We start from the raw sequence: 23,858 nt of genomic DNA, 5'->3' as shown, positions 1-23,858 counted from the left end.
GTGGTGCTAGGAGTACCACTGGGGGACCATTTTACTTTCTTGTGGAGCCTTGGTAGGAAGAAAAGTAGCAGCCTCAGAAGGAGTGAACTAAGTAAGGAATATTAGAAGCACTATCTCTGAATTTCATGTGTTGAAAGGCAATGTGAAATTTGCAGGTATAAGATGACAACCTCTTTCCCACAGCAATTGAATAGAGACATTTCAGAACAAAATCATTGCTTTCACTCTTTTTTTCCAGCTTTGTGCAGAACTAATTTTTTCCAATGACTGCTCATTTAGGTTGAAAATGCCAACATCCGGGTATCCAGGGCATCATTAAAGCAAATTCCTGGAGCGTGAAGAAAGATTTATTTGCATGTCTGTCTGATTGGAATCAGTGTCTTTACATTGTATGAGCTTGCAGTCTGGGGGAGGTGAGAAGATTTGCCCCTTCTGTCTAGCCTTCCGCCCGCAAATCAAAATCAGTACTAGGTAGCTTCTGTGTGTTACGCTTTTCTAGGAATTTCCATGCATTCAAGAGAGAAGCACTTAAACACAAAGTTGCATAAGGAACATATATAAATAGATTTTAAATGGTTACCACTAAAATACCCTATGACTAAATCTCCTTGGAATTTCTTTGATATGCAATTGACATAAATTAGAATTACACAAGCGTCAAGCCTCCTCCCAGAAAAGATCAGAGAAGAGGGTTGGGTAAAGGCATGCTGTGTTTGATTCCATTGATTATCTAACTGCCTTTGGGCAATGGGTCTCAGCCAGAGCGTTATTGATCCACACCATGAAAATAATCAAATTAATTCATTTGTCATCAAACCGCCAGTGCCCTGACCTCCCCCCCCCCCCCCGCCGCCCCTCCCCCCCCCCCCTCCCCCCCCCCCCCCCGTGCGCCTGCCTCCTAACATGCACAGCTCAGGAGCAAAATATTCACTGCTTTAAAATAAATGTCATTATTTTCACAATGCTCATGAGAAATGTCAATCCTAACAGTATATCCTTGTAATGAGGAAGGTTACTTAGGTTGTGGTTTTTGTATTGTAGCATTTTAAACCCGATCGTCTAAACACCAGAGTTCATTATTTAGTCAAATCAATAAAAGAATAAGGCCCAAGGCCACTAAGATAATGCTTAAATCCTTTTAAAACTACCAGTAGTAGTTTTGCTGTACAGCTCTTGGTTTTTGCTTGGACAAAAAAATGTTCAATGTAATGTAAAAATATTCAGCAGACATACATTTCTCTAGAAAAATAATTACATTAAGGGAATTACTGTTCCCCTTAACTGTCTGATCCATATAACTCTAAATATATTAGTAGATATTGGAAATAGGAATTTCTTCAGGTTTTTCGTATCAGAGGGGTAGCCATGTTAGTCTGGATCTGTAAAAAGCAATAAAGAGTCCTGTGGCATCTTAAAGACTAACAGATGTATTGGAGCATAAGCTTTCGTGGGTGAATGCCCACTCACCCACGAAAGTTTATGCTCCAATACATCTGTTAGTCTTTAAGGTGCCACAGGACTCTGTTGCTTTTTTCAGGTTATTAGTTATAGTGGTGAGGAAGGAGAGTGGGGCATTTTGATAAACTTGGCTTTTACTGCCAATGGGTAAAGATTTTTAAAAGCACCTAGATGACTTAAGTACCAAAATCCCATTTTCAAAAGTGACCTATGCAGTTAGACACCTAAATCCCATTGACTTTCAATGAGAGATAAGCTTCTAATGGCCAGATTTTTAAAGATATTTAGGCAACTAAGTCCCACAGAAGTTGGTCACCTAAATACCTTCAAGTATCTAAGTGTCTAAATAGCTACTGAAAATGTAATTTAGGCTCCTAAATCATTCCCCACATCTCTTTTCATGGTTTAACAGGATAAGAGTTCATACACTAATAAGCTAAAGACAGAAATAAGATGGAGTTCTCCGAGGTGTAGGAGTCCACACAAGGCCAACTTCAGCTCCCCATAACCCTTCTGTGGGCAGAGTGGCCATGTGAGGGCAGAGGGATCTGCACCTCCTGCATGCCATTAAGAAGAGCTCTGTGCCAGCCCCAGATAGACAAGCAGAGAGGGAGGCCAACAGGTAGATTTTAGGGGCAACATTTATAAGCTTCCAATGATTCAAACCCCCCACATAGGAGGCAAAATTGAGCTATGGTCACAATTCCAGCCCAGAGGCAGAAATAGTGCTCATGGATGGGCTGCATTGCAGCCCCCTGACATACCTACGGTATCTAGTGGGGAATTCCATTCTCTTCAGGTCTGTGGAGTTCTCTACAAGAACACTGCATATAACATGTTGTTTTTGTGTCACCTTGCCCTGGGTCTTCCCAGAAAAACTTTTTATTTATTTATGTTTGTGTATCTTTTACTGACATTTTTCAACATGTTACTTTTGTTCTGTCAGCAATACCATATTAAGCAGATTAGCAATTCTATGTAAAAGATTTGGGAAAACCACAATTATGCCAGCAAGGACTTGGTCTAAGTGTTACCTCATCTACTCATTCACTATACAAAAATACAAATTATTAAAAATATAGCTATCAAAACTCTTAATCTTACCACTAACAATTCTTCAGTTAGTTATAAGTTAGTTCATGTTATTTTGTGCTACCCTTAATCTATTAGAAAGGTGTGGAGGGGGGAAAATATGATGATTCCTTAATGTCAGCATTTCTTAGCTTCTTTAAACATGGGTTTTTTCATTCAAAATCCAGTTTTGTTTGTGAATCATTACAAAGAAACTTCATCCTGTGAATGCATTTTGAGGGTTTCTCAATTTTAGGTCCTTAATATTTAGTTGTTTTTAATGCTACTCCAACAGCGCTATACTTTTTTGTCATTTCAGTCACATGATCCCAAATATATTTTCTGAGAAATTATAACAGATACGGTTTTCAGACACCAACACTCGCTGTTTAGGCTTTGAGCTGGACATTTTAACCTTTAGTTTGGAGATCTTTATTTGCAATTTCCAGCAGCATGTCAGGGTGAATGCAAAGACACAAGTCTTCAGCTTTCTAGTTTACTTTTTGTAAACATGATTCTTTAAATTTGTACCGCTAAAGTGTCATCTAGACTGACACAGGAGGTTCCCTACAAAGTAGTTATTCCAGTTCATTTAAAAAAAAAAATCCAACATGATTCAAACCGAGGGAAATTTGACAAACTGGGTAGCATTAAATTAACCCATTTATTGCTGGAACTCATGTTTTAATGATTTTATTTAGTTTCTTCAGTGTCCTTTATAACATCCCAATCAGGCTTTGCATTATGGCAATCTGAACCCTTATCTTTCCTAAAAAATCCTCTTGCATGATGCCTAGGAAATATTGAATGAAAACTTCATTAATTTTCCTGACTGACAGTTTGGTTAGTTGGACTATCTGTCATAATAATCTTCAGTTAGAAGCTGTGCGTTTCTTAACACAGATTCTCACAACTCTGGATTCTTTGTGCAATCTTATGGTGTTTTTTGAAATGGCTATCAGAAATGCTAGTGTTAAAATGCAGCAAACATTTCTTGAAAATGTACAGAAAATGGCATTGAAAAACCCAGCTCCCAGCTATAGTGACAAAACTCTGCACCTCCAGTCTGACACTGAAGTGAAGTTAAATTGACAGTGTTGGCTGTGAACAAGTACACCAGTTTCTTTAATTAAATTCACCAGAGTCTTGGCTTTTCACAAGCTTTTTGTTTTTAAGAATTTTAAGTTGCTTTTCAACAGAAATATTTCTGAGACGGTATAACTTATCCCAGAGGCTTTCTTAGATCATCTGCAAAATATATTTTCCATCAGTACTTTAATTGAGATTTTAGGACATATAAAGTGCCAATCAATACAACTGACAAAAGACAAACCCTTTTATGAAATTACAAGAGAAAAAAAGATCAAACTGAGCCCTAAAATTAAAAAAGTCTGTTAAGAGTATTTTTTTAAATATGGTTAGGTGATAAGTCACATTTGAACTGCAAATCCTTAGTGTGATGAGGATGCACTACCTATGTTTTTTTTCATGAAGAATGTGATTTGTAAAGAAACACCAACTTATGAACAAAGTTGATGCCTCAGTGCATAAAGAATTTCCTGCTTTTGTATACATTAATAAGCCTGGTCTGTGCAACATTTTTCAACCTTTTGTGCATGGTCTGTTGCTACTTACACAGATTGCTTGAAAATGAACTGAGTGGAAGGGAGATAGGATCTCAGGTGCTGGATGTTTATTCGGGCCAAACCATTATTAGTCAACAATGCAGCTACAAGAATATAGGGCCATGGCTTGATTTAATATAGCACAGCCGTTGGCCTTACCATTTTAAAAAGCTAATAGAAGCTAACTTGAAATAGATCAAAATGCCTGACAAATTACTTCCACTTTAAATAAAATCATTTTGAGAATGAAATTATGGTTTGATCTTGAGAACTGCAAAATCTGTTTTTCTCCCATTTTAAAAAAAGTCTGTAGCACTTATTCTCCCCCTAAATCACTGTAATTTGTTCAAATGACATTGCTACATATTTAAGAAAATTCTTTGTATTTTTGAAGTAACGTGAAATGTAGGAGCTTCCATTGATATATCTGTTTACGAATAATGAGAGAGACAAGGTGAGCGAGGTAATATGAATAATAGAGATATCAGATCCATAAGACCAGTGAACCCTATTAGAATGAAATTACAGCAATCCTCCCTCCCCTGATAAAGACCCCACTGTCTTTTAAAGTATTCATTTTGCCCTTGATTTTCAATATGAGCATTTTAAAAGACGGAACAATAAATGATTCTTTTTTTAGCTAACTGGAATAGCTTACCCATTAAGTGCATGACTGAAAGTGTCTGCTAAAATACAGGAAGAGAATTTAAGTTAACTGTATGTTGTTGTATCTTTAGTTTAACTATTTCATTTCCAAAATGTGTGCAAGATGTAGACAGCAAAATTCAACAATGGGATACATTAAGGACTCAATCCTTCAAACACTTACAACAGGCATACACAAGTCAATAGGTCTATTCATGTTAGTAAGAACCAAGGGCCTGATCCAGTTCTCTTTGTAGTCATCAGAAAGATCATTCATGTCAATGTGATCAGATCTAAGTGTTTTCAGGATCAGGCCACTGTTGAGGGAAAAAGCAATGTGAACTAACCAATATTATGTATGGAACACAAAAAGTGAGGGAATACTTTCTAGAATTATTGTCCAAGTAACTTTTCAATTATGTCTGTTAACTGTGAAGTTTTTTAAATGATTTTTCCACTTACTTTAAAATGTCTCCCAGTTTATTAAACATTACAGTAATATGCTCATGGAACAGAGGGGATAGTTTTGATAATCCATAGTTTTCCACAAAGCAAAACAGCCATCACTATTTTATCAGTATAAACATTTCAAGAAGTTGAAAGAAGGTCCATCGTTTATAAAGAAATACCATCGTTTCACTGGGTAGTCATCAATTATGAAATATTTTTCTAAAGAAGGACAAAACAGCCTATGGAGTTTGGGAGTTTTATTCGTTTGAAATAATTGTGAATAATTTTGTATAATATTTTTGAGATTTTTACTCTCAAGTGCTGCACAATCTGTGTCTAGAAGCAATTAATTACTTTGTTTGAAACATACAAAAATAAACAACCAAAAACACTTTGGAAAGGCTTCTCTTACAAAATAACAAAAGCAAAAGGCTCTTAATGATCCTGGAGACTTGAGAATGAAACATCTTTGTCATTTATGGGAATATAATACTTGATATTGCAGGAGATGTGGGAGATAATGTTTAGCACTGCCAGCTTTGGGATATGGGCTCTTCAAGAACTATGTACGCTACAGAACCTGAAATTGATTATTTTGTTAATTTGCAATAACCTTTGTTCTCTCCAAGAGACCACAGTGATTGTTTGAGGCAATAGCATTCAAATGCATGATCAACTTCTCAACGAAGCCTTCGTCCCTGCAGGGATGTGCATCTCTGTGTGAGCTGAAAGAAATAGAAAAAGGGGACACATATTCCAAAAGTAGATTTTTTCTTTTTCTTTTCTGAAACCTCAAAATGTGCTTGAGCTAATTATGGAATTTGTCTATTTCGTTTCATTTTAGAGCACAAAAATATCAGACATGTTTATACTTATACATAGTTTCTACCTCTCCTCCTTCTCCTATCCCACACATAACTGGGAAATAAATTGCTATGGTCTTTGCAGTACAAAATTAAGTGGTTTGAATGTCATGATAATCATGTTACATCAATATTTTGGAGGAGACAGGACTTGTCAATTGCATTAATCATCAATCTACAAACATAATGATTTTGTAAAAGGACTACATCAGTTAAGCCAAAATGCGTTCTTTGTCTAAACCATAAGGGAATTTATTCAGACTGTAGAATGTTGTACTAATATAGTTAGTGCTGTTATTTTATTATTAAAGTAGTCCTAAGCAAAGGTTCTGCTTCTGGGCATTAGGGCAGTCTTTGGAACATATCTGCCTTAACTGATCAAATGCATAGCACTTCACACAAAATGATTCCAGAAATCTTTCATTTTGTTGTGGCTATAGGCAACAGTTATAATTGAGCCACTTGAGAATGTTATTCATTCGACTATTAGCTGGGGGGGGTGGAAATCAAACATTTTTTATTAAGTATACTTTTAAAAAACATTGAATTGAGGAAACAGTAAACTAAAGCTGGAGAAAGGAGAAAAAGTGAATAAACTTGACTACTCTATAACTCTATTCCCTCTAAATTTTGGGTTCCATCTTTAAAACATGGGAGAGGTTGTGGGTTTGTGAAATATGTCTAACAAAAGCTAGTTCATGACTCAATAGCCAAAGTTCTTTCTGTACTGTGGACTCATGGCATATTTCTCCCCATGATATAAAGACAAACTTCCCTCTACACTCACAACATGGAAAAATGGGCTTCCATATTATACCATCGAGCATGCAGAGACAAAGCTGCATGTACTGTTTCCATATACCCTGACTGTCCAATAAAAAAAAACAACCAACGCTGAAGACCAAAACTTTAAATAGGACCCTTTTGGACCCAATCCATTTGCAATGCATGGAGTAGTGACCTCTAAAATGAGCCCATTTTCTTTTCTTATGATATGACTATTATGTAGCTGTGCAGAAATAGGGCAATTGTGCCCTTTTAACCCTGGCCATTGTACTCATCTTTGCTCAATTCATGATCTTTCATCGTTTGATGCTACTGCTCACCTGTTAAAATATCTCTAAAATTACTTGCAAAAAATAAATATTTAAAAATTGATCCACTGGATAGTTATAGAAGAAATACTTCTTATGCTCCTGAGCACTAGGTATTAAATAAAACTAAGAGCTTTATAAAATTTAGACAAGTGAATATTACTTTTGAATAATAGGTATTCAGTAGAGTTAGGCGACTGACAATATGTTTAACCTGCTGGTGCCCTGACACTGGAGCCAGTGCTCTGCTGCCTAGGGAGGTGAAACCTGGAAGGGAAGAGCTCCTAACATCAGCGCTCCCCAGAGTCAGCTGGCTGTGTTCCTATGCAAGAGGTACATGGCCTCACACAGAAGCTTGCTTGAACCTTGCTTGAGTTGCTGCTCCAACACCTCATCCCCCTATGAAAATCGTGGTAGTTAAGGAACATAAATATGTTCCCCTGAGAAACTCCATTCTGGACTAAAATGGTGTTGTAAGTATTTTATCATTTGAGGAGTTTTTTAAGATTTGGCTTAACAGAAATGTTCTCTCTCACAGTGATTTGTACGACTTAAATACTATTTGTATTAAGCTGTATCCTTGGTTTTTCTAATGATGATGATTTGTAATAAATTTTGTTGAATGAATGCTGATATGGATTACAAATATGGTAAGAATTTATTCTTATTGATAATCAGCAATTATTTCTTATTATAACTCTATTCCTGATTTGGCTTTAGTTCCAGTCTAATAGAAGGGTATTATGTGAGATACCTTGGGGGAGGGGGGGACAGGAAAGGGAGATGTGCATCACAAACCATCCCAGGGCTTGTCCCTGCACTGTAGTACACTTTTTAGACTTAAGAGGTGAGATTCTGTGCTACACGTCTCAGCCCTGACCTACACTACAAACTTATGCAAGTATAATTATGTCGCTGAGGGGTGTGGAAAGTCCACTCCCCTGAGCGACACACTTATACGGACCCAACTCCCAGTGGGGACAGCGCTATGTTGACAGGAGAGCTTGTACCATCAACATAGCTACCACATCTTGGGAAGTGCTCCCATCAGCACAGGTAGCGTCTTCACTGAGTGCTACAATGACAGCTCCACTGGTGAAGCTCTGCTGCTGCAGCACTGTAAGTGTAGATAAGCCCCCCGAAAGGGAGAAGCCATCTCTCTACACCAGGGGTTAGGTCAGTATAACTCTGTCACTCAGGTGCGTGGATTTTTCACACCCCTGAGTACCGTAGTTAAACCAGTATAAGTTGGTAGTGTAGACCAAGCCTGGAGCTGTGACTTTAACCCTCTCATTCCTGGGCTACTCTGGTGGTTGGTGAGGTCACTGGTGTAATTTAGGCCTGGTCTACACTGCAGTGGGGAATCAATCTAAGTTATGCAACTTCAGCTGCGTGAATAATGTAGCTGAAGTCAACATACTTAGATCTTCTTACCGCGGTGTCTTCACCACAGTGAGTCGACTGCTGCCACTCCCCCGTCGATTCTGCCTGCGCCTCTCGCCGAGCTGGAGTACAGGAGTCAACAGGAGAGCGCTTGGGGATCGCTCGCTGCCCGCCAATCCAGTCAGTAGAGAAGACATACCCTTAGAGAGCCCTTGGACCTGTCTAAGTTTCAGTAGTCATCCAAGGCTGCCCTATGGGCCACAGCATGGACCAGAATCTCCTCACGGTTGTGTGCTGCAGCCCTGCCCCGATATACTCCTTACACCATGGCTTTTTGAAAGTGTCCTCTGAAGGCAGCCTTTATGGCTCTCTATTACAGTGTACTAGAGGAATCCTCTTGCATTCTTGAACTGGAGCTTATAGGACCCCTTTACACCACTTTTGCCCTTTTACTCAGCATAAAGAGTCCAGAGCAAAGGCAGGTTATCATCCCTGGAGATTTAGTTTAATTTTATAATGACTCCTAAATTATACTGAAACATAGTACTTCTATCGATACAGAGATTTCAGCAAATACAGCTTTGACACCAAAAAGCTATAGATGGTCTGTCATTACCTCTGTCCCTATCCCCACTGCAGTCTGCTCTTGGCAAATGTTGCTATCCACTGCACTGAAAAACTTAGATTCAGCTGATTGTATTTCAGCTGCAGCCCCTAATTTCACTGAAGAAGATTCTTGAGGCTAATGAGGGGCTTAAATCAAAAATTGATTCTCTTGGATCAAAATATGATTTTGACTAACTTTATCTTGAGGCCATAATGGAAGCAGTGTGAAAAAAAGCCTAGAAACAATTCCCTGATATAGAAGTTAAAGAATATCGTAGTAAAACTCTCTCTGGAGTCCAGTATAGAACATTGCCTGAAGCATTTTTTTTTAAAACTGAGATTTTTGGGAATTACTGAAAATCTAACAATGTCGGGGGCTTTTGGATTTTCCTTGACACCTGAGTGGGGAGGGCCTGCCTGAATTTACTGTTCATTTTTTAAGTTTGTTGGTGCTTTTTAACCCTCATGTTCAGCTGTTAATGGCCTATCAATTCACTGATCTTGCTTTTAGGGGCAAGGACTGTGTGTTTTCCTTATGTTCAGATAACACCTATCACATTGTAGGTGCTATTGAAATACAAATAAATGATAATGTATTAGATAATGTAATTGATTTATCTTCAGCTAATAGCCTTTCTTTTGACATGTCAATAGATGGAGATTAATGAAAGTTGATTGGAGAAAAAAATATAATATTTAACATGAAGATATAAACATTCATTTTTTTCCCTTCGGTGTCCAAAGTCATACAGGCTTGAAGGGGGAAATTGCTTTCTTTAAGTGCTGAATTTATTTTTGGAGGATCTGTTTTATTGCCAGGCAAATTACATCTTATCAAAGATACAGAAGCTTAATTTTTTATGATTTTAATGATGAAAATGCTTTTTGGTATCTTAATTTAGTATTAGAGGACCTATGACAAGGACCAAATGATTGACATCTTTTTGATTTAAAGCTATTACCTCCTTTTGGGGAATGTACAATTTATCCCTTTGAGTAGGATACTGAACCTTTACAACTACTAATGATTTAGTATCTGATTTGGTCTGAGTTTTTCTGGTGGTAAATAGCAAGATTTCCATTTGGTTTCAGAGGGAATAGTCTATGGCCTTATTTTTCAAATATAGTTTTTTCTCATCCTAGAACTTGTATAGGTTTTTATAATGGTTGAAAGTTTTTTTTTTTAATCATTTTTTTTTTACTGTGATGTAAACCGGATTGATTTATCTTGTCTAATATAATGTTGTCATGTTTATGATTACTTTTATTAAAATGAATTTGAAAAGGGTTTAACAACTAAATATTTAACTAAGTCAAACAATTTCATCATGTATCATGAAACCTGGGGAAAAAATTGTCCTCTGGCATGAGAGTAAGCTTGCCAGTTTTCAAGCTCAAAGTGGTTTCTTTCCAGACTTTTAAAGGTTTCAAATATGAACATAAGAGAAACCCTAACTGCAAACTTACCGGTAGCAACTAAGGTTTATACCTAGAGTTTGAATAATAAAATTAAGGTTTTCAAATGGCCTTAAAACAAGTGTCTAGAAATCCTTGTGACTGCCCTGGAAAGTAGTTGTGTCTATAAGTTTTTGTCCACATTCAGACTTTGATTGAGAGACAGGTGATTCTTGCTCTTCTTCCATAGTGTTTTTGCCTGTCCCCTATGTGCTTAGGTTATCTTGTAGGCCAAATACATGCAATGACCTGTTTATGCTTGAGCTTGCCCCCTGGCTTTACTGTCTTACCTTCAAGAACTGTCTGTTCCTGCAGACAGTAGAGTTGTATAACCTTCAATTTCATTCGCTCCCAACTGGTCCTATTTGGGTGTCCTCTCGATACTTGCTGGACCACAGTCTGCCCATTTGGCAACCACAATTGCTAACAAACGTGTATGTTTCCCCCCCCCCCCCACTTATAAGATATTCCTATATTGTGGCACATAAAAGCCAGCAAGTATAATTACCTATAAAGACACATATAGCATTAATGACAAGTGTTAAGTGTTTTTTTATAGATTCATAGATTTTTAAGGCCAGAAGGGATAATTAGATTATCTACTCTGATCTGTGTATCATAAGCCATTATATTTCACCCAGTTTCTTCTGTATTGAGCCCAGTAATTTGTGTTTAACAAAGCATGCCTTCCAGAAAAGCATGCCATCTCAATAGGAAGACCTGAAAAGATGGATAATCCACCACTTTGTGGTTACACATTCCCACTGTTAAAAATGTGTGCCTTGTGTCTAGTTTGAATTTGTCTGTTCCCTATAGCATGAAAATCTGTTTGCACTATTATACACATTGCCCCACTAAACCCTAACCATGACATCTAGTAAGAAACCCCAACTTGTTTGAGAGTGAGCACAATAACATCCACACATTAGTGTTTAAAGATAGTTTAATGGATGAATGTAAACACTGCTTCCTGGGTTCCCAGCAAGGAAGGTCAAAATGGCTGACTCTCCTTTCTGAGCTTCTTCATTCTGGCTACATTAACTGTAATGTAAAAGTCATATAATTTGGGGGTTTTAATCTAGTGATTCAGGTTTAGTATTCCAGAGAGGGAGGTGAGAGATTATAACATGATGGGTTCTGTACTCTATCTTGGCTTTCTGCAGAATAGGACAAAATGGTAACAGTCTCCATAACTGTGTTTATTTCCAAGAAGCATTTCTGCTGAATGTTGCTGTTAGTTTAAAAGTTTGTATTCACCAGTGAGTGTCAAATATTGTGGAGGTCTTATGCTACCTCTAATTTCATTTGGATTTATTAAAAGATGCTTCTTGTTTTTCAGCACCCACAGGTGTTACTTTAACATAGTTGTTTACCAAAAGAGTACAGAGCTTGCATTTTCGCTGTGTACCTGGAGGAGAAGTTAAACCAGTTTTCTATCCAAGTCAGCCTCAGATAGATGAAGCTTCCAATGAAGATTGAGTGTTTCTATTATCAAAGCAGAAGAACTGGAGATTAAACTCTTCATTTATCCCTGACAGAGAGTGCAATCACTGTTCAATCTCTGCAATCCCTGCTATAGTTCTTGGGTTTTTTGAGGGGGAGTGGGAGGGTAGGAAGCTTTATTAGATGTTGTAGTCATTATGCTTTAAATATTCCAAGAAGGATCTCAATGACGATAGCAAACATTATTTTTCATTTTTTGCCTTGAATGTTGGACACTAGAAAAGAAAAGTGGAGGATTGTATTACCAGTACATCCTGTCCGTGTAGGCTGCTCAGTATTTAAATGAAATATTGATGCATTTAAAAATGCCTAAGTGTTCAATAAAGATTTCAAAGAAAGCTCCCTAAAAGTTGTGGTTCTTAGGTTAATCTTTTATTTATCTAAAGGATGAAGGAAGCTGTCTACTTCTGTGATATGAACTGCAATCAGCTTAAAAATAATTGACAAATTAATCCCCTCACAGCATTGCAATTGTAAAGGTGTTAGGTTTAATTAGGCCTGTCTGATTGCCTTGTCTAATCAAGAATAAAGGTGGTATCTTTGATGGTTAAGGTCTAGCGGGGACATCCCTGACCTGCCAGTCTTGTACGTTTTAATTATTGATTCCTACCATTTCAGTGTGTCTCACCAAGGATCTGAGTTCTGTGTTAGCTTTACACTTAAAGGTTAAAAAAGCTGCCACCAAAGGTATATGTAGAGCTCTGTGGGCTTTTAAATATTTTTGAGGACTCTTTAACCTTTGGAAGTGCTGACCCATATTACCGTATGATGTTCATGTCCAATAAAATTCATTCTTATTGTTTTCTCCTTACGTAATCATATGATTTTATGTTCTTCATTAACAGACTCCCATACTCTTATTCACATTGATTAGTACCATTTCAAAAGTGCTAGTCGTGGAGCTATTATTTGTTGTAAGTAAGGGTATCAGAATCATGCCCAAAGTTGTTTTTATTTCACTTATCTTCAATACTCTTACAGCCAATTTCTCATTTTTCTATCACCAGGAAAATCTTACACTTGGTAAACGTCTGTCTAGCTGGTAGAGTTTGAATGGATACTTGTCTGTGAAAAGACTCCTAATGTAGGTGTTTGTCACTCTGGGCAGTGCAGACATGAGCAAGATACTCTAGTCTTTGAATGTTTACAATTTTGGCTCCCCTGAGTGTCCAGGGTAGTGGCGCACGGGATCTTAAAGGGGTTTAATTTGTTTGGTAAATATTATCAAATGGTTTAAAAACAATGCTTATTTTAAAATAAAGGATATGTGTTTGACTTTCCTTATCATTTTCCACCACAAACAATGGTATTAACTTTTATGACTTAAATTATGAAACATTTAGAGGAGAGGAAAGTGATCAGGAACAGTCAGCATGGATTCACGAAGGGGAAGTTGTGCCTGACTAACCTAATTGCCTTCTATGATGAGATAACTGGCTCTGTGGATGAGGGGAAAGCAGTGGATGTGTTATTCCTTGACTTTAGCAAAGCTTTTGATACTGTCTCCCACAGTATTCTTGCCGCCAAGTTAAAGAAGTATGGGCTGGATGAATGGACTGTAAGGTGGATAGAAAGCTGGCTAGATCGTCGGGCTCAATGGGTAGTGATCAATGGCTCCATGTCTAGTTGGCAGCCGGTTTCAAGTGGAGTGCCCCAAGGGTCGGTCCTGGGGCCGGTTTTGTTTAATATCTTTATTAATGATCTGGAGGATGGTGTGGACTGCACTCTCAGCAAGTTTGCAGATGACACTAAACTAGGAGGCGTGGTAGATACACTAGAGGGTAGGGATCGGATACAGAGGGACCTAGACAAATTAGAGGATTGGGCCGAAAAAAACCTGATGAGGTTCAACAAGGACAAGTGCAGAGTTCTGCACTTAGGACAGAAGAATCCCATGCACTGCTACAGACTAGGGACCGAATGGCTAGGTAGCAGTTCTGCAGAAAAGGACCTAGGGGTCACAGTGGATGAGAAGCTGGATATGAGTCAACAGTGTGCTCTTGTTGCCAAGAAGGCTAACGGCATTTTGGGCTGTATAAGTAGGGGCATTGCCAGCAGATCGAGGAACGTGATCGTTCCCCTTTATTTGACATTGGTGAGGCCTCATCTGGAATACTGTGTCCAGTTTTGGGCCCCACACTACAAGAAGGATGTGGAAAAATTGGAAAGAGTCCAGCGGAGGGCAACAAAAATGATTAGGGGTCTGGAGCACATGACTTATGAGGAGTGGCTGAGGGAACTGGGATTGTTTAGTCTCCAGAAGAGAAGACTGAGGGGGGATTTGATAGCAGCCTTCAACTACCTGAAGGGGGGTTCCAAAGAGGATGGAGCTCGGCTGTTCTCAGTGGTGGCAGATGACAGAACAAGGAGTAATGGTCTCAAGTTGCAGTGGGGGAGGTCCAGGTTGGATATTAGGAAAAACTATTTCACTAGGAGGGTGGTGAAACACTGGAATGCGTTACCTAGGGAGGTGGTGGAGTCTCCTTCCTTGGAGGTTTTTAAGGCCCGGCTTGACAAAGCTCTGGCTGGGATGATTTAGCTGGGAATTGGTCCTGCTTTGAGCAGGGGGTTGGACTAGATGACCTCTTGAGGTCCCTTCCAACTCTGATATTCTATGATTCTATGACTTGCATTTTTTATAGATTCATAGATTCTAGGACTGGAAGGGACCTCAAGAGGTCATCGAGTCCAGTCCCCTGCCCGCATGGCAGGACCAAATACTGTCTAGACCATCCCTGATAGACATTTATCTAACCTACTCTTAAATATCTCCAGAGATGGAGATTCCACAACCTCCCTAGGCAATTTATTCCAGTGTTTAACCACCCTGACAGTTAGGAACTTTTTCCTAATGTCCAACCTAGACCTCCCTTGCTGCAGTTTAAACCCATTGCTTCTTGTTCTATCCTTAGAGGCTAAGGTGAACAAGTTTTCTTTTGTCATGATGAAGCTGTGATTTTTCTCATTTTTGTCATAAAAAACAGCCGCACTTAATTATATTCAAATAACCCAAAATATAAACCAAGGGTCCAATGCTGCAAGTTCTTCCAGCATAAAGAAGGCTTGCAGGATGAGTCATGCAGCTTCATATTTAGAAATCCAAACACTGATATGTCTTGTTGTCCATATTAGGTTGCATGTTTTATTTACTTAGTGTGATTATAGAATCTTTTCTTTGGTTGTAGGTGAATGAAGCAACAGTGGAACAGCTCGTGCAGCAATATCCACACATAACCTTCAGTACTGTACTGCAAGATTGCAAGAGGACCTTGGAACGGGCTTATCAAATGGGCTGGACACCTAGTATGTCTTCTGCTTCATAACGACCTATGTGATATTACAGTTCGACTAATGCATTCAGCAGGTGTAATGGGGACTGCAGATTTTGGTTGTACAATGTTGCAGGAATATTTTAAACCTTTTCATGTTTTTAAATCTCATTTTGCTTTCTGTGAAATATATGTTCAAGAGTCCATTGTTCTAAAAGAGATTTTTATTTTATTTTTAAGTTTTAAAATTAATGTTTTTTAAAGCAATGAACATTTTATGTCTGGTGACCCCTCCTGGAAATTTTGGAACAGAAACTGGACTCTCTCATTGTAGTTAGACTCATGTAACCATTCTGACTCTTAATTGTCATCCTAAAAATCTGCAAATCCCTAAAGACATTGAAGAGGGCTCACAACCTTTCATGATGCAATATAATTGTGAGTTTACACAAGTTACAGTAAAATTGAGTTGACTATACACTGACTTTGATGTACTGTACAACTATGTATGAATGTCGAAAACAAATCTTAAGAAATGCATTGTATCCTTTTTGTACACATAAACACAATATAAAAGCCTTTGGCAGATTTCCTGAAGTGGATTCCTACTAGTTCTGTGGATGGCTTGAGTTATATTAGATGTTAAGCCTATTTTCTTTTGTTCTCTTCCCTTTGCCTCAGTCATGCATGTTTCCTTTGGTTTGTAAGTGATAACTCAGTGCTAGTACCAGTGTAACTGATCAGTATAGGCCTCTGCTGAAACTGGGAGCTAATCTTAATCCATATTATTACCTAGACTGACGCCACCCATGTGTTTTAGGATGCATAGTAAGTTAAGAATCCACAAATAATTGTGATTTTCTTCTAAACATTTTGCTAATTACAAAAATCATTATTTTGAAATTCATTTTTGAATGGAAATCTTAATAAATGATGGTAACTATTGAATGGTTATTCAAGTAGACAATCTTACTTGTTTTATGTTGTAGAACAGCAGAAGTGATTTTTCCGTAAATATTCATATAGGAGATGTTGTATAGATTTCTCAATTTTTGCACCTTGCCATTTTTGTAATAAGTGAGCTGACAGCGCTTTAATTTACCACAGATAACCAAATGCTGCATAGAAGACACCCGCTGTGGGAAATCAGTAATAAGGCCATGTTTATATAGCTTAAAATAATGTTGTTGTTTTTTCTTTTCTTTTCTTTTTTTTCATTAAACTTTCTGAATGAACCTGTTTCCTTTCACAATGCTGTCATGTTACCGAATTCTGAAATGTCAAGTAAAAAGGAAAGTTTAATAAATAAAAGCCACAACGCTGATTTTCCCCGCTGTAGTATGTGGTTGCTAATGTGGGTCCCACTCCAGCAAAGCAAGAGCGTGGGCATAGCTGACCTCAGTGGGACTCCATCTGGGCATAATGGTCCAACCACGTGCATCACTTTGCAAAATCAGGGCCTTACTCTAGAAGAGAATAATTGCTCTGGAAGAAAAATTCTTCTGGCATCCTCTAAATCTTTGTATATTTTAAGCATTGTACTCTGTGCTTTTCATATTTGTTCCCCAGCTACTGAAGACTACTTTGGTTGGCAATTGTGTACCTGTTTTTTAATCCAAAACTGATTTATAAGATAATATATGCAGAAAATAGCTGAAGTGAATTCATAAAAAGTTTAATTTTCTATATGTGTCGCAAGAGTGAAATTTGACAAGTGTTGATAAGCAGGCATTGAAAATACAGATGTTGCAGCTTTGGTTTGAAGTTGCATTAACCTTTAGAATGTTGCAATTTGGTCAAAGGATGATTTTTTGAGGTGAATAACTCTGCGTATTTGCTTTTTAAAGGTTATACTCTTTTAATCCAAAATATCAAATGCTCAAGTTTCAGCTGACGAGTTGCCATTATTGTCAAAGTGTTTTGCTAATCCAGATGAACTGATGCACCATAACCTGGAGAACAGTTTTAGTATGTCCGTGCAATTCTGCCAAAACTGTATTCCAGTCCCACAGCATTAATTCTTGACAACTACAGAAAGTATCAACTCGAAGTCCAGTGACAGTTGTTAAATGTTTTTTTATTAGACACTTCAAAATGAAGCTGAAAACATTTATCTGGAAAAAATATAAAGTAGAGTTTTGCTTGGAATGTCATAAATACATGTGAACACATATTATGCTGGGCTTTTTATCTACTCCAAAATGGCAACAATATTTTCAGAATAAAGACAGTGAATAATATTGCAGATATAGTGGAGAACTCTAGTCATTTCTCTTTAATGTCTTTTTATGAGTGCAACAAGACAATTCACACAATTTGTAAGTTTCTATTTTTCCGTGAATGTTTTGACCTTGAGATGGGTTGCAATAAAAGAGAGAAGCAAAACACTGTGTCTTCTGTTTGGTTATATAAATTACTAACTCTGTTTAAGTTTTTGTATGTACTTTTGGCCTATTACATCACCTCTTTTTTTGATCTTCTGTTAGGTCAACTCCCTGCCAATGCAGGATTTTTCCCCTGTTGTACATTTGTTAATGCATTTTCCAGTCTAGTTTTCAATGTCCCAAGCCATGAGTCTTTCAGCCTTGGAAGATTATTCCATCATCTACTTGATCGTACTATCAAAATATCCAGGTTATATTTTATCTTTCTTTATTCCATTAATCATTATATCCACATGTAGCTGCTTAAATAATTCCTCTTCATCCTTGGTATTTACAACTTTCAGATGTTTGCAGACTGTTATCCTATTATCCTGTCCCAGTACTCATTGTGTATCCAGGCTATACTCATTTAGCTCTTTTAATTCCCCCTCAATAAATCAGAAGTACCTAGATACTATAATGATAGGTACATGATAGATAGATTAGAAAGACACATAACCTCATTAGTTTTCCTATTCTTTTCTAAACACCCTCTAGAAAAAAGCTGTCACTGCTTCTTTACCCCTCTCACTATTCTTTCCCCTGTTTTCAAAATGGAAAACAGTTTGCAGTGGACTCCAGACAACTTCCAAGATGGATTGTCTTTGTTTCTTCAATCCCATTCTATATCCTCCGTTATTTTATTTCTTCAAGAGAGTTTAGTAGCTTATTGGCACCTGTCATTGTTAAGACACTTTATCCTCTCCCTCTCAGAACTCTTTCAAAATCCTCATTTACTGCTCACAATTTACGTAGGCAAAGACCTTTAACCTGCCTTAACTCCACTATCAACGATGTCTCATAGCCCCAAGCTATTCAGTCACAAACATACACATCGAGTTTATTTATCTCTATTATGAATGCAACTAGACTCCTATCAAGGATCAGGGCCCTACTGTGATTGACTCTGAAAGTACATAATACAAATATAGATGCTGCCCGTGAAGAATTTACAGTCAATAGAGAGTTTTCAAACAGAGAACACTGGGCACACACAGAATCCTAGGGGACCAGACTTCATTTTCGATCACTCGCCACTCTAATTCCAGATTTTAATTCTTCTGTAATCTCCTTTGAATCAATGGTTGTAGAACCATTTTTCGTCTCAAAACCATCACCCCCAAAATAAAAGAAAAAAGGAAAAGAAAAAAAAGTGTGTGTGAGAGAAAGAGAGAGCGTGTGTGTGCGTGCACATACCTTTCTGCCTTCCCCACTTAGAGAAGTTCTGTGAACTTCCTGGGTTCAACAGCTAATGTGAATTCCCTAAGAAAAAGTAAACATGTTCTTTCAACATTCACAGAGCCTTCACCCACAGGCATTCTATCCCCTCCACCATGTAGAATCTTTCTCTGCCTAGTCTATGAAACTGCCATTCATGACAGCAGAACTGAAAAAGAACACATCCTGCTCCTGAAATCCCAATATTGAGATAGATGCTTTGTTGATTGACTCATAGATATATTAAAGATGTCTTATATATAATGACCTAGCTGATTTTTCTTTTTAAATGGCCATATAGAGTGGAATCCCTGAAAAATGGGAAAATTTACTTTGTGAGAACATAGGGTTTATAGAGAGGGAGCTGAATAGGTTCCTAGGTGGACTGGCTGATGTTCACCTAATTCTCAAAGGTTCTAGCCCATGTTGCTGATTTTAAAAAAATATAACTCTTTATACATTTTATTAAAGTTATTAAAAATAAAATCAAGACAAAATCATTACTAAACTACATAAATGCTGCCAAAATAAGCAATACAGTCATCAAATCAAAAGCATATTAAGTTCAAGTGAACAAGTAAATAAGCATATTGGATTGCAATTAAGACCAATTTAGTCAAACAATCAGATTAATGCAGCAGATAATTAATCCTTACAAATTCTAGAAAGGAATCCAAGGAGATGGCTGTCAGTTTGGTTATAGACCACAAGTAAAGAACTTTGCCAGTGGTGTGCAATCAAAACTTAGCTGGTTGTATATTTTAATATTGCAACCAAATTACTGTTTATGTCTTAAATCACAAACTCAAAGCTGATTAAAGATTCCTCCTTGGATTTTACTATCACCTTGATAGGTGCCGGAACTAGGGATGTTGCGGGTGCTGGCCCCTGGCTTGAAGTGGATTCCATTATATACAGGGTTGACAGTTTAGTTCAATGGCGCTCAGCACCCCCACTGTACAAATTGTTCCAGCACCCCTGATTACATGTGTTGGCTGACCTTATCTTCTCCCCAAACGCTGATACAGATGTTACTAAGGCCTGGTCCCCACTAAGCCCCCACTTCGGACTAAGGTACGCAAATTCAGCTACGTTAATAATGTAGCTGAATTCGAAGTACCTTAGTCCGAACTTACCCCTGTCCAGACGCGGCAGGAAGGCTCCCCTGTCGATGCCGCGTACTCCTCTCGGCGAGCTGGAGTACCGGCGTCGACGGCGAGCACTTCCGGGATCGATCCGGGATCGATTTATCGCGTCTTAAATCGATCCCAGAACATCGATTGCCTGCCGCCAGACCCTCCGGTAAGTGAAGACGTACCCTAAGATTCTTTGATCAACAGAAGCTTTACTTTACAATTTACCACTGATCGTTTTAAAGGCTTCTTAGGATACGTCTACAAAATAGGGACACTTTTAGCGAAGATTTTATAAGGGAATTTCTTGCTGGTGCCTTCCATATGAGGGCTTTACAGGTGCTTGTACACACATGCACGCACACAACCACACTTTTACACCCTAAAATGATTAACATCTGGGATGTCTCCCAGCAAATAAAAACAAAAGTCAAAACTAGAAAAAGGAAACACAAGATACTCACGATAACGGGGTTAAACTGTTCAGCGCTGCTTTGGATTCACATGGAATATGAGGAGGAGTAGCAGTCAAGGAACCAGACGATGACATTGCAGACATAGTACTTCATGCAGGCTTTTCCAGGTGTAAGGAGACTGGTCAAAACTGGCATGGTCTGTCATTGATGATTTGCCTGCCTATGTGATTGAACTTAGGGTTTTCTTAGATGGCTTGTTGATTGGAAAGGCACACAGGCCTTCTTCCTTTACCTCAATCTTTATATTGACAGTTCTAGCTTACTCCACTTTCAGAACCTCCCTCCAACGTTTCTGGGCAAATCAGGTCTGATGTATGCTTTGGATGCTGACAACATGGTGGTCCAATCAAACTGGCGTGAAGGAGGTATTAGGATACTATTGATTTGGAAGAGTCACACTTAAGCCATCAGTTTTTCTAAAAATATTCTTGTTGCGTACCATGTGCACTGAGAGTCCATAACACCCAAAAATATCAAAATTACTTTTGAGGAAGATGGCAGCGTCTCAGCCAAATGACAACACTCTTGAACTGATATCTGTCAAAAATAAAAGGAAAAGGGGGCTCAGCTTCGTATAAATTAACTAGTTGCAAAAGATCCTAACAGGAAAAAACAAAACAGCAACCAATGAGAATCATGCATTCATCAGCAATTATTAAAAATAACTTTAGACCTCCAATGATAGGTCATAGATTTTCTTGCAAACAAGATTGTTGGGAACATTCTCTATTTCAAATGGGGTGGGAAGTTATACCGCTGGATAAAAAGGGGCTATCTGCAGGGAGGGTTCCATTTTTTTCCTCTTCTCTTTTGGTTTATGTAGGTTCATTCCCAGTTAGTTTAACCTAAATTCAACTAGATTATAAAGGGGAAAAAATGTTATTCTCTGGACTTCATGGGAGAGAGGAATTGCCTAAAAATGAGCATATCTTTGCCCAAAATTCAGCCCAGGTTCAGACATATACAGAAACTGAGGCCCACTTTCAGGTCTGTAACAAAACTTGGATTGACTGAGGGGTGCTTCTTTTTGAGTTTGTTCAAAATGTTTTGCACAGCTCTGTATATGAAACTAAGTGGTGCTTCTGTTGGGCTTTAACTGTAAAAGCCTGACAAAATTAAGCTAAGGACTTACTGGTAAATATTTGTTTAAGCCCCCAAATCCCTGTAATCTCTCCTGCCATGATTGTGCTCCAGGTACTATATTATCTTTTCACTGCATCTAGTCAGTGTCCCACTGGGAAATAGCACGGGGCTGATGATTGGGTGTGTGCAGAGCAAAATACTGAGCTTTACAGACAGGCATTTATTGATCAGTAAATTACACACACAATTTATTTTCCTATTTTGTGACAAAAATGCAGAAAATATTTAATGCTGAACTAGTCCAGGGCAGAAGAAAACCAGTCTCATTTGGTATCTTTTAGAATTACGCTTCAGTTGAGGAAAATGATTTGTTTTGCTATGTGATAGTTTTGAACTAGGAACATTATATATTTCACTTTTTATGGGTTAAACCCTAGAAGAGAGAAAACACTGTAGCACAACCAAGGATCAGGGTGCATAAGGTAATGAGAACACTTTTTAAAATTCCGTTTCCGAGGTTGTTTATTCCGCTGCTGGTTAAGCCTGGGCCAGACTGATTGTTTCCTGTCTAATATCTTCAATTAAAATACAGACATCGGTAACCTCAAGGTAAGAAACATAAACATTTGCCAAACATTCAGACTTCAAACAAAAGCCTTAAGTAAGAGGATTCCTTGCTATTACATTGCTCATTTCTTGCCTTCAATATTTCAGGAATTTAAGCACAAAGTCCTGTTCTATTCCACTGCCCCAGCTGTTCTTGATCAGTTGCCCCAGCTCTATTGTTCATCAGTGCAGAGAAAAAAAAGTAAGGTGGAACAAAAGGCACCATGTAACAAAGCTTTAGGAAGTTTGCTTACATTCAGACCTTCTGCAACACTTTAAGCTGGAGAACACCAGGGTATCCTTTGCAGCACAGCCCCTCCTCACTGTCCTAGAATGTAAGCCAGGGCTTTAAAGAACAATCTGGTCCTGAAGTGGTAGTACTAGAAAATGCACTCACCTTAAAGCCATTCAGAAAGTTAGTACAGAATGCAGTTGCTCGTTAATCTGTGCTTCATACTGTGTTTACCGTACCCTTGTGTCCTGTGCATTGCACTGGGTGCTGATACATTTTTGGATGGAGTTTCAGGTATTTTGTTTAACATGCAGTATGAAGCCCTAAATGATTTGAGACTTGCCTGCTTGAGACACTTCTCATCTCCCTGTGTTCTATTGCCATAACTGCAATCATTGAAGGTGTTATAATTGTCAGCTCCCTAGTTTAAAAGAGAGGGGGCTAGTGGCAGGGCATTTCCCAATGAGACTCCTTGACTCTGAGCCACCCTCTGTCTGAATTAGGCTATGAAGCTCATACCACACTAATATAAATGAGTAAGGTGAGTTTCCACCCTTGCTGTTGCTATTGCTTGGCTGGAGAAATTTCTGTAAGGCTAAAATAAGAAAGCAGCAGCACATCTGGTTGCATTGTTACAGCTGCTTTGGCACAATAGTTAAAGATGGAAACTTAGGCCAAGATTTTAAAAAATGGGTGAATAAATAGGGTTACCATACGTCCGGATTTTCCCGGACATGTCCGGTTTTTTGGGCCTCAAATCCCCGTCTGGGGGGAAATCCCCAAAAGCCGAACATGTCCGGGAAAATAGGGACATGCAGGGCTGGGGGTGCTGGGCTGGGGGCCAGGGCTACTGGGCCGGGGCCTGGGGCTGAGAGTGCTCGGCTGGGGGCTGGCCCGGGGCCGGCACCCCAGGGCCCAAGCTGGAGACGCCGGGATCGGGGCCGGGGCTGGAGGGAGCCGCTCCTCCTCCCTCCCCCCATCCCCCAGCTTACCTGCTGCCTGCTTCAGGCTTCCCGCGAATCAAATGTTCGCGGGAAGCAGGGGAGGGGGCGGAGTTGGGGCGGGGACTTTGGGGAAGGGGTGGAGTTGGGGCGGGGGCGGGGCTGGGGGCGGCGGTGGGCCCAGTGGAGTGTCCTCTTTTTGGACACTCAAAATATGGTAACTCCATGAATAAAATTTAGTGGAAGTTGCAGGGTATGGAGCACTTTTGATAATCTGTTCTAGTTACAGTATTTAGGTGCCTAAATCTAGATTTAAGAGCCTAA

General features: G+C 38.7%; 1 protein-coding gene across 1 annotated transcript in view; it reads left to right on the top strand.

Moving 5' to 3' along the window:
- The window catches only part of FBXL17 (F-box and leucine rich repeat protein 17), a 464,573-nt gene extending 446,766 nt beyond the window's left edge, over window positions 1-17,807 (top strand). Inside the window, exon 9 of the mRNA XM_034773285.1 lies at window positions 15,339-17,807. Coding sequence (XP_034629176.1) covers window positions 15,339-15,476 — 138 coding nt within the window. The 3' untranslated portion in view covers window positions 15,477-17,807. The remainder of the gene's footprint in view (window positions 1-15,338) is intronic.
- Window positions 17,808-23,858: the final 6,051 nt, after the last annotated feature.

The sequence above is a fragment of the Trachemys scripta genome, chromosome 6 (genome assembly GCF_013100865.1).
Source record: "Trachemys scripta elegans isolate TJP31775 chromosome 6, CAS_Tse_1.0, whole genome shotgun sequence".
NCBI lineage: Eukaryota > Metazoa > Chordata > Testudines > Emydidae > Trachemys > Trachemys scripta.
This window is presented reverse-complemented; position numbering and strand designations above follow the sequence as displayed.